The sequence below is a fragment of the Python bivittatus genome, unplaced genomic scaffold (genome assembly GCF_059951505.1).
Source record: "Python bivittatus isolate LINGU-HERP-01145 unplaced genomic scaffold, Pbiv_v1 ctg000080_np1212, whole genome shotgun sequence".
Taxonomy (NCBI): domain Eukaryota; kingdom Metazoa; phylum Chordata; class Lepidosauria; order Squamata; family Pythonidae; genus Python; species Python bivittatus.
Window position 1 is genome coordinate 32,294,619 of NW_028277035.1, and position 12,497 is coordinate 32,307,115.

General features: G+C 37.5%; 1 protein-coding gene across 2 annotated transcripts in view; it reads left to right on the top strand.

The window, feature by feature from the left end:
- SLC25A48 (solute carrier family 25 member 48) overlaps positions 1–12,497 on the top strand; it is a 39,999-nt gene that overhangs the window by 882 nt on the left and 26,620 nt on the right. For both annotated transcript variants that reach the window (XM_007423584.4, XM_025163636.2), the window contains exon 2: positions 8,713–8,756. In XM_007423584.4, coding sequence (XP_007423646.2) covers positions 8,713–8,756 — 44 coding nt within the window. The remainder of the gene's footprint in view (positions 1–8,712; positions 8,757–12,497) is intronic.

Below are 12,497 nucleotides of genomic sequence, written 5' to 3' on the forward strand. Positions count from 1 at the left end.
CAAAAAATAAAATGCTTCAAACCTTAAAAATAAAGGGTGATATCTGTTCCTTCCACTTTCCTTTTTCAGTTTCTTACATCCATCCCAAAATCTGCTCTAAAGTTTGAAGAACTCTCTGAAAGATTATGGAAAGTGATATAATACATTTTAAAGGATAGGAAGGAAATGGATGAAAATTGTCATCCTTTTCCATAGAATCAAAGTACTGTTTGCAAATATAAACCTTTTATAAATAGAACTCAGTTTTGCAAATGGAAGGATTCTATTAGATCTAGCTTCTACCTACTGAAGAACTTCTACTGATTTCTCAGATCCATTCTTGACCACAGCTAAATAAAGTTCCTCTTGATGCTTTACTGACAAAAGCACTGGATGTACACTCTTCAGTTTAGTTAACAGTTGGCTCAGTAGTACACAAATTTTCAGCAAATGGTCCAACAGATCTGGTGTGTGTGAGGGCTGAAGTTGACAAGATGGGAAACCCAGCAAGTATGGAACAGACAAACTGGTTGTGTAAACATAGTGTAGATGTGAATTGCCAAACTTCTGTGAAAGGGCTTGGAGACAATAGACACACCTATTCATAAAGTTTATGAATTTTATAAGGATCAAAGATCACCTACAGAAATAAGGATGTACGTCTCCCCTTTCTTTTATTGGAAACCCCTGGAGAATGACAATAGAATGACCACCTGCCAATAGCAAGCATCATTCATCTTTTGTAGTTCAGGTCTATGTCAAAGGAAGAATTATAAGGCACTTACTCACTACATGATCTCCCAGCCATATACACACCTATTATAAAGTACATTCCCTCAAGGCTAAGATTATAAGCCTAAGCGAATAGCAAGTGGCAAATATAGGTGATTATCCCTAAATTCCCAAACTATATCATGGTTATTACGTAACATAGAAAGATAAGCTTGTTGCATATTTAGAGATTGTACAGAAGGTCCAAAGCTCGCAAAAGGCTTTGGACTAGAAGATCCTATCTGCCCAAAGATCTAAGCATGACAGATACATTGGTTCCACGTCATTCATGTTCTTTTCAAAACGCATAGTATTCTGGCATTTCCACTTCAATCCATCTTTACCCTTTTCAGATTTTGTTCTCTTTTACTGCCTCTGCTTGCTAGAATAGACTCCGCATCCTGGGTTTGATTTGGATGTTAAGACCATTTGACTTTAACATACAATATTCAGATTATTAATAGGACAGTTAGTTCAAAAAATAATACTATAGGAAGCCATGCCAGGTTTAAGACATTTTCAGTGTGGAAATCGATCCTGTAAAGATGTTGCACTTCAGATGCATGGTAAGATATATCCTGGGTGATTCTGACAAGTTTAACTTGTTCATACTACATTTTAAATATTTTTCCTTTACAATTTTAGTTTAGTTTCAATATATGCACTTTTCCAAAGAAGTTGGACTATTTGCAACATTAAATCCTATAGGGAACATGAAGTTCCACTCCTCCACTTTCATCCTGATGTCTATATTTCATATTTAATAAACATTTAATATTCCATGGAGGTGTGAGTTGAGAAATATGACACTGACACTCCTGAATTGTAATTTGGAATATGCTTCCATTTTCCAGGTATATACATCCCTTTCTGTTATCAATTATTCAAGGGACATTGTCATGTAATTGGATCCATACACATATGAAACAAAGTTATTTGCAGAGTGCTCAAATGGAGTGGTATGCGTGGGATAGAGACATTTGGGAAAATCCCATTGTCTCCATTGGATGGTCATGATACCAGTGCTCCTGGTGGCTAAATGCGAATTAAAATGCCCATTTACTGCATCTGGAAGTAGGAGGCATGGGTTAGCAGTGATAGCTACACCACTGATGATAGCAGTTGCTGATAACTTTTAGCAAGGATTTTGTCTTATGACCCTAGTAACTGTTATCCAATTCCAGTTAGTTCCAATATCTTTTATAATTTCTTTCCACTAGCAGACCTTCCCCTCACACCAATCTTTGAAATCCTATTCTAGTTTTATTAAATTTCTCATCTCCATTACAACACATCTAGCCATTATGGTGACATTTTTTAATCCTTGTCAAATAAAAGTAAATAGATATACGGGTAATCTTTGTTTAGCAACTGCCTCATTTAGTGACCATACACAATTACGGTGGTGATGAAAAAGTGACTTTATGACCAATCCTCACATTTATGACCTTTGCAGGTCTGTAAAACAAAGGAAAGCTGAAGTAAGACCATAAGCACAGTTGCAGTTTCACTTAGTGACTGCTTCAATTAACAACTGAGTTGCTGGTCCCAATTGTGGTCACTAAACAAGGACCACCTGTAATGTTAAATTAAAATTATCCATTACTATCTGAACATCTTGATAAGATATAGCAGCCTCCTATAATATCTGCTTTTCTGTTATTTGGTCTTGGTTTTAATATGATGCCCTAGTGACTCCAGTTTCTTTTCCAGGGTTTCTATGTTCCAAGGAGTTAACTATCCTAATTTCAGCCCTGACACCATCTACTATGGTTTTTCCAAGGGGCTGCACATTTCTTCTCAATCCGGAATTATACATTGGTGTTACTCATTGAGTATATTGAGTTTCAATGGTGTATATGTTAAAAACAGAGAAGTACAGGTAGTCCCTGGGTTAAGAACACTTAGGTTATAGATGACCCATAGTTAAAACAGTGCCTATTGTAGCAAAATTTGAGTTAAATATACAATGATTTGAGTTAAATACACAATGGTTTGAGTTCATTACACAATACTACTTATACAATATTATACAATAATACTGTTCTGGCTTACACACAAATTCAACTTAAGGAACTCATTCTTAAACTGGGGACTACCTGTATATGGTGACATGATTAATATGTCTCTGCATGGCTTCCATTACTTGCTCCCTGAATAAAATAACTCTGGAGGGAGGGAAAATTATTAATACATGTGCTTGAATCAAGTTAACATAGAAAAATATATAGTCATGTCCATTTGATTCCCTCTTAATCTTTTCACCTGGGAATTATTCCATCCTGTAGTAACGTGCTTGGTGTCACTGGTTATCCTTTGCTGTTTAAATTAATATTGGAAAGTAAAAATTTATGTTCTTTCTCTGTAAAGTCTGACACTAAGATCTTATCAGTGCAATTGTAATGATCAATGTAAGACTCACAGTGACCTGTTCTAAGTCCCTAGCTAGAAGCTCATGGCAAAAGTTGGACTATTCAAATACCCTTGTGGCAAAATCTGGAAAGTCTGAGGTAAATGCAAATTGATCCTGAGATGTCAGACATTCTTCCCATGTACTGCAAAATCACGTGGGGTCCAGTAAAAGAACAATTCTCCAGTGGTCAATTTCTGACTTTTAAACCAGCATGTGACTGAAAACTACTTTAAATATCTCAAACTAGTTTAAATGGTGAAAAGTCTAAGTGTACATCTGTTTCCTTTTTCTAAATTCAGTTGCCAGTCAGAATTCCTTCTCCAATCCAGGTTACATATAATTTTGTTTGCTGCCCTATTTTGTCTAAATTTCATGTAGTTTTACCAAATTTGAAATACCTCTAGCAGTGCTTGAGCACTTCATGTGAACCAAATTTCATGTTCCTAAGATTTCTACTTTTACTTATGAGCAATATAATGTTCAAAGTAATAAAACCAACCTTATGATCCTCTAATCTATTTTATATCCTACCTGTTCTCTGAGAACTCAAGGCAACCTACATGGTAGTCCTGCCAACTTTACCCTATAACAACCTCCGAGGTAGACTGGGCTGAGAAAGAGTGAATGGTCTAAAATCCCTCAGTGAGCTCTGTAGCTGAATGAGACTTGAACCTGGTCTTCCTGGCTCAAGCTCAGGACATTCACCCTACAAAACATTTTCTAATATATATTAACTATACAATGCATAACATACATACAGCAACATTGGTATTCATCTATTTAGATTTCATAATGTGGTACAATAATTTAATGATGTAATATATGCCTAATAGACAACTTCACAGAAGTAAAATGGCAGAAAGCACTTAAAGAAAACTAGGCATCAGAACATCATTTCTCCCTTTAATGCACATACACTGCAAAGAGAGTAGCAGAGGTTCCAGGCCAACTCCTTTGTGGAAGGCATTTCCCACTTCCACTGGGAAAGCTCTCTTGTCATTTAGTAGCTTTCTGTGATTATGTCCCACGGCATCTGCAAGCAAGCCAAGATTTCATTGAAATGACAAGACGTGTCATGATGTCATGACACAAGCGCCACCCCTTACCCAGTTGGGGCAGAGTTTGCCTCATGATACCACAACACATGGGTCATCGTTTACCTTCCCTCTTGCCTTTTTGGTGGATGCCTGTGAAGGGATGTAGATCTGACCTGGGTATTGGGAAGGACTGAATGAGCCATTCAGAGAGAGCTTTCAGAAAAGATTTTTCAGAAAGAGTGAAGCATGAGAAAGACAAAAATAACTGCTCCTTGATCATGTTCAGTATAAGATGGGGCAGAGAGAAACTTGAAGAGGCTTTCAAGCATCTGTTATTCTATCCTACTACAATAAAGAGCATTCCTGGAATCCCTCTTGTGACTGTTTGTTGACCTTACCCACCTCGGCTGACAATGTCATGTCTGCTATAGGTGAAAGGTCATGACACATTTCCTTTCCCAAATTATGAAAGTTGACAGTGTATCTTTTGCTCATGGGTTCATTTTTTGCATGAAGAAAGAAATAGAAAAGAGAAAGTACAACTGGTTCATGCTTCTTTTTCTTTTGTATCATAAGAACCTAAGACACGAAAATCAGGTTCCAAAGAAGAACAGGAAATATACACTTTCAGACTTATAAGGTCTCTGTCCTTGATTAGATGTTCAGTATTTTGTCCTGTCCTGAATCACTGAAGAAGCATTAGATCTCAGGACCTTTCTTCATGATCAGGTGGCTTGTTGCCTTATGATAGCAAGCGTTGTAATTCCTTCTTTAACAGTCACTGTAAGACAATTTCTTATAAATTGCCAGCTGCCTTTGGTTGTGAATTTTTGCAACTTGCCTTTTGTTGAAATTGGTGTAGGATTTCTAGAAGAAATTGTCAGAACGTACTTAGGTTTGACTGCAGTGAGTGTAGAAGATAATTGGGAGAGGAATCTGGAGTGGCAATATTCTTAGCAAATGAATAGTTTCTATTTTTTTGCTTTTTCTATTCATTAAGCAAATGTTCCATATACAAATATGGGAAAAAGATTCAGAGGCTCTTTTGCTTTAATTTGAGTAGTGGTGGTTATCATTTATTATGCAAACTCTCTGCCTTTTTCCATCACTCAAAGGTCAAGGGAAACATGGAAGATCATGATAAACAGTTATGAGTTTAGACTTTCTTTTTTTCCTTTACCTATGTTCAAGTATTATAACTGGTCCATCCCAACATGCATGCATGATTATTTATTTATTTATTTATTTATTTATTTAAATTTGTTATAGCCAACTCCAATGGATTTAAGATTGCATTGCATTTGTTAAGAAGCCTAATTTCATGTACTGAACTGTTTATCATACAAATGCCATTAGGTCCTATAAAGATTGCTAGATCTCAAGATTCCCAAAATGATGGAGTTATAATTAGCAAAGTAGTGTATTATTAACTGCTGGGAGGGGAAAGAAAATGATGTTTGCATTTTCTAACTCAAGCCAGATTACACACAGCAGTCTCCACCTGCTCCTGACCTGCATTCATGCTGGTTTAACTCTAAGATGCTTTAAGAAAATCCTGTCTAGACTGAGATACTTTGGCAACAGCTTACAAGGTAATCAGTCCAGACAGCAGGTTACCATGCCCTCCCACTGGATAATTTCCCTGCCACTGTGCCCTCCTCCTTTTCTGTTCCAGGAAAGAAATGACCAATTGCTTTCCTTCCTGTGGGTGGGACTTAATGGATGTACAGTATATACTTTTGTGTGTATGTGTGTCTATATATACATGCACATACACACAATTTTAAAATACATATATATGCAGGCATAACAACCAGGTTTAAAAGAAAAGATATTTCTTACTATTGTACTGGTTTCTAGTATCTTCTAGAGCTTGTTTACCAGTAACACTACAGTAATACAGTGGTTATGACACTTCTCTTGTGAATAATAGGTTGCTAGTTTGAAGCCCAATAGAAAAATGTTTGTGTACTATTTTTCTTTCCCTGAGCTATAAACATTTCCCTGGGATTTTTTAAAATAATCAGATGGTGTACCATTTCATCATTTCTCCAGTTACTTGAAATATAAGGGGATGAAACCCTTTCACTTTGAGAGTCTGGAGACACAAGAGACTGTACAAATGATGAAACAATGTACTGCTGGATTTTAAAATAAAATAGTCAAAAGCAGATACATCAAGGAAAGAAAAATAGTTAAGTAAAAAATAATCCACTGTTTCAAACCAGCAACCTTCAATTTACAAGGCAAGTGCCATAATAATCGTGTTGTTATAGCATCATTGATTCAAGTAGCTCTAGAAGACATTAGAGATTATGGTAACCATTGAGTTAACTGAGAGGGCATTCCTGCCTCGGCCAAATAGTCAGTGAATTGGTGGGGTTAGCCTGTAATGAATAAAGCACAATAGCCAAAACTGAAAGGTTTGCCCCAGGAGACTTAAGGGGAAAAGAGTAGTCTAAAACCACAGCAGGAAAATGTGCCCAAAGGTCACATCTGCAGTGGGAGGGGCATGAGTTCAGAGTAATGTCATCTGTTCCTGCTCTCTGAAAATTTTTGTTGGCCTGTTCTGGCTATGGGGCAGTATGGATAAGCCATTAATGTCAAATCAGTGTCAAATGGACTCTGATTTAAGATCATGACTGACTACCACTTGACACTGTCATCTAAAAGATGAAAGTATAAAAATTTGTAATGTCCCAAGAAGCCACTCAAACAAACCAACCAACCCAAAATTTTTTAAAAAAACAAAAACTGTCAGCCATCAGTAGACACATAGAAATAAATCATATTTATACACCATTCAAAAGAGACAAGAAAAAGCCAAGAAGGAAACAAAAAGACCAGAACACATCCCCTCCAGCAGCTAACACCCAGATAAGCAGGAATTAACACCAGACAAACAATCAAGCAGAAAACAAGACCCTAATGAAGGAACTACCAAGGTGAAACTCACACCCCCACCAACACTGGCAGGGCAAGCTACTGTACATAAACAGGGAGCAAACCCCACACTCACTAGCACTGATCACTAGCACACTCACTAGCACCTAGTCAGGTAATGAAACGTCTGCCAGCAAACAACCAAGCTCAGAGAGCACCAAGGATCCACAGTTCAGCCCTGAACTACATATATTCTCTTCTATGGTAAAAAACCTGTGTCAGGTTATAAAGAAAATATACTGTAAGAAAACTCCACATTAACTTCCATTGTTACAGTTTGCATAAGTGTTTGGTTTCTGTAGTTTTTGAACTGTCAGGTACTCATTTGAAAAATCCCAAGGCTCAGCACTTTCTCAACGTTGCACTAAAAAAAAACACATTTCCTGGCTGTCAATCTAGACAGATCACATCTCTTAAATGTCTGGCAACTCCTCAGATGTTATACACCGTCAAGCTATAAAATGCTATGGAATTAATGCTATGGAAAATGTAAGTGACCTGTCACCTTTCTAGTACAGATAGCAACAGTTGTACTGATGAGTTATTAACAGCAAATGTCATTTACTCATATAGCCAGAAATAAACCTCTCCTTTTGCAGCACACATAGAATTAGAGAAATGTGTCTCCTTTATATCATAAGCATACTATGTACTCGTACTAAAAAGGCAATACATTAAGTGGCCATTATGGATCATATTAAGAAAAATTAAAGGAACAAGTTCAAATTTTTTAAAACTATAGGTAATCATTTCTAAGGCTTACTTAAAGATTAAACACTATCCAGCAAATTACCCGAATCAAGAATCCAAGAAAAGAAAATGTAAAGAATAATGAGTTAAATCAAGCAGTCCCTTTAATGGAATTTCACTTAGGGAACCTTCCTGCAAGTGGATTAGAGTTAAAATTTTCCATTTGCCCCTGATAACTGAAGTGGCTCTCCAAATGAGCACTAGAGATGGCGAAGAATGTCATAAGGGGAAGAAAGCATCAATGAAAATAATCTTCCCCTTTGTTCTAAGCTTGGGTAATTGAAGTCAGCATCTAATTAGACCATTTTGTTTAATGTTCAAATCATTTTGAAAAATAGGATTGCAGTGCCTTCTTAAAGTAATGCTTTGTGGCAAAGTATCTGAATCTGGAATATAGACACTGTAAGTGTTATTGAGCCCTTTGGAATAAAAAACAAAAGAAAACTCCGTACATTTCTGATAAACAGAATCATAGAGACAACATAGGAGGAAGGAACAAACTCACACATGTTCCCTAAGAATGGGCCTTAAAAACCACGTGTTCCCCAATAACAGCAACTCCTGCTTCCTTCCTACTCCTTAGAACTTGGATAAAAAATAGTGCTTTGTGCTGACCTGCAGGGGCTCCTATGGACTTCTCTAGCGGCTGTCTATGTTCCCATTGTTTTCATGGTTCGCATAACTCCTCCAGTGGGAGCTGAACAAGGGGGAATTGTGATTGATTCAAGTGACACCAATGTTGGGAGTCAGTAGAAAAAATGTTGCTTTGTTGTTGCTTTCTTTTTAATGAAACTCTTTAATTATTATTTTAACTTACAGGAGCTGCAGGTGTAATTGTGGGACATCCTTTGGACACAGTAAAAGTAAGTGTGTGTGTGTGTGTGTGTGTAATGCAATACTTATTCATGTAAAGAAATCATTCAGTACTAGGGAGAGTGGAAATACTTTCTGTTGTAGGGTATATTTTGCATGATTAACAAAACCCAGAAAAATACAATCCTGGTTTAATTACTAATCTGCTACTAAGGCAAATAATTAGGACCATTTAAAAAAATACTGGCAATACAGGGCAGAGATAAACTGGAATGATCTCTATATTACATGCATGCAAGAAAATTAATAAACCTTTTTTGCCCCATTTCTGCCAAGGGAATTAAGTTCATATTATATTGAAACTGGGATTTTTATTTGGAAATTTGATCCTTTTGGGAGGTCATTCTAGTTATGTGAAACTTTTTTTTTACACTGGTAGCTATAGCTTAAAAATATCTATGAAGAAGGTGACTTTTGAATTAGTATGGTCCATCAGAGTTCAAGTTCTTGATTTAGCATGCTGTCACTAAGCTTTTTGGATCTGTTATGGTGCAACTAAAGAATCACTTTGGTGCATTTTGATGGCACAGCAGATTAGAAGGAAACTTTTATTAATGTGGGAATAAGCCTTGAGATTGTAACAGGAAGTTTATTTTCTTCATTCATGGCCTCATACACTTTGTGGTGCACACTGATGGAATATGTAACAATTACTAGGTTCCCATGAATAGAATTGTGGTTCTGTATGCTTGGAGGATTTTAAACACAAAAGTGCCAAAGTACAGTGTTTGGTTGAATGCTCCCCCCTTCCTGTAATAACTTTGCCAAAGAATTAATCACATTTGTGTATTTGCAATTTACTGTGCTGTCCGTGAATTTGTCTGGAAGTAAGTATTGAAGGGATATGTGCTTCCCAGTTCTGCCAAATGGATGGCTTTACTGTCATTGCTGGTAGCACGTGCTAGGAGTCAACAATAGACCTTCTGGGAACATTTTTGCTACGTTTCCTACTTTTGCCTGGGCACAGCCAAGAAACAAGCAACACATCGTTCAATACAACTGTCAAGCTGGCCCCTTCTCTACTATTGGATCTTGATGCAGCTTTGTTACATTTCCAAATCAGCGAGGGAAAGGAAAAGATCTTAAATGGTGAATTAAGAAGTGGAGTCATAGAGCAATTCAGTATTTACTGATGAAGTAGCAAAGGTGCATCCTGAGGATAAGGGAATGAGAGTGGAGAGCCGTGCTGAATAGCTCAGTGTATTTGAATGTGGATTATGTTCTAGTACAGCAAGTCTCTTCAAATCAACAAATAAGGCATATAGACTATGCTCGAAGTGAGTACTTTGACTCTTTGCAAAACTTTGAGCCCAGTTAGAAATGTGCCAGATGCCAATAAACAAGAAAATAACATGATGGCCAGTGAATAAGAGGAATTTGGAAAGCAGTTTAAGTATAATCTGGGTTTCAACATTGCTATATTAGTTTGATTTTGAAGGTGGATGAGTGAGTGGGGTGTTCTGCTTTCACAGTACTGTGCTGTTGATTTTAGGAATAACAAATCTGCTTCTTAAAAAAAATCCACATGTACTGCTTTTTTTTTTTGACATAGCCCTCAGTGCAGTAGTTAATGTTTAAATTTCTTATAGGTCATCTGCGAATATCCTATACAGACTTTCTGTGAAATATTCTTCTCCCACCAAAAAAAAAAGGGGGGGGTGCGAGTTTACGTTTTCCAATATTGTATCATTATAAAGGCAGCAGTGTACAAATAACCCTGATCACTAATTAGTTGAGTTAGTGCCAGTATCTGCCAAGGCCTAAACCCAGACCACCCACTCTGAGCTGCAAAGCCCCTTGGCTCTGTTTCTCCTCTTTTGTTGCTGAAGTTTCCTGCTTGCTTGTCTCTTTCATATATCTGAACAGCAAGAAAGGCTAGAAGGCATTGCCCACATACATTCTCTTTTATAATGCAAGTTGGGGGTTCAGGGATAGGGCAACAAACAGAGCGGAGACAAAAGGAGACACCAACATCTTGCTTTGTAGCTCCCCAGTATCTGGAGCTGATCAGCTGCTTAGTACATTTTTCTTATCACTACTGGCCTCCTGCTAATAAGACTTATTACTGGATTTTCCCTCCATAAAGACATGGTAGTGTTTCTTGATAAGGCCCAGGAAGATATCCATTTTTACTACTTATACTTTAATCTCCCTCCCTCCTTCCCTCCCTCCCTCCCTCCCTCCCTCCCTCTCTCTCTCTCTCTCTCTCTCGCTCTCTCTCTCAATCATCTACTTCTTCCAGGGAATTCAGTAAGTTCATATCAAATTTGTTTATCAGAATAGCTCCCATCTAGGTCCAAAATGTGTATTTTGATCAGTATTTTGATACACCTCAGTATAGGTATTTATTCTAAATCCAGTGAAATGCACATCCACTAGGTTAGCCCTCCCAACTGTCAAGCCTACATGACACTTTTCTACAAGTCACATTGATACAGTGATCTATCTGTAGAGGGAGGGGTAGAAGTTTACAGGCTTTGCAACAGGGAAGTGATTTTGCTGAGAAAACAATTCTTTCTTTCTTTCCCACAATTTATCCAAGGAGTCTAAGATACATAGGCCTCCTTTTTATTCTCACAATAATTCTCTAAGATAAATTAGGCTGAGAGTTGGTGATGAGCCCAAACTCACCAAAGGAGCTTTATGGCTGAATAGGAACTTGAACTGGGTCTCCTATTCTTAATCAAACTTTTCTAAAATAGCCAATTTTGCACTCATTCAAAGGCCCAACCTTAACTTTCAATTATTTGCCACTCAGAATAAGGAACTTGTTTTCAGAATGTCTCAGACTAAATGATTCCTGACTTCAGAGACCGGGCAAACATTCTGATAATGAAACCTCTGTCCACAAACCTTTCCAGTTTCAATTTCAGGCAATATTATTGTGAGTTGTCCCTAATACTGCACCGGGATGCTGTGAGACAGACACTTTGATGCCTGCCAGTCCTCTCTGCATTAAGAAAAAGGAAACAAAATATTGTGGTGGCATTCTGATTGCTGAGTGGTGTTCCTTCGTCTTCTGGGCAGTACCCGATGCTGACATGCCAGGAGTACTTCCTTTAAGCACTTTCCAACCACTGCACCATGGGAAGCTGGGACTTGGGAAGCTGGACTCTCCACCAAGGAGAGCACAGACCACTTATCATCATTATTGTTATTCTGCATCTGACAAAAGGAATAAGGGCAATGCACATTTGCAAGAGTGCCAGCTGTGGTGTAATCTGATTAGTAGGACTCACTGCATTTTATTATTGGGTTGAAAGATCAAACTGGAAGTGCTTCAAGATTTTTATGTCATTCTTGTGGTTAAGAAGCCTCCTGTTGCTTGTAGCTGTGATATAACTTTATACCTTATCAGTCAGCTAGGCAAAATAGATTTTCTCCCACCATTTATGCTGGCTTTATAAGCTTCCACCTGACACCGTCTTCATTTTCACACCCCACTGACTATGTTCTTTTCATTTTCATCATTTCATCCTTAAATTAGGATTGTACTAATGTTAAATATTTCTTAGTGTTACAAATAAAGCCAAACATGGCATTCAAGCATATTACCAATTCAAGCCATGAGCTGTAGCATACTAAAGCAATGATGAAAGAATGGCAGGTAGATTTCTCAAAACCACCTTGTATTTCTTTTGATAATGTACCCCACTCAGCGCCATTTGATTCTTATCTTTTCCTTTTGTGTGAGGGCACTTTTTATTTTCTGCGCAAGTAAGGCAATTATT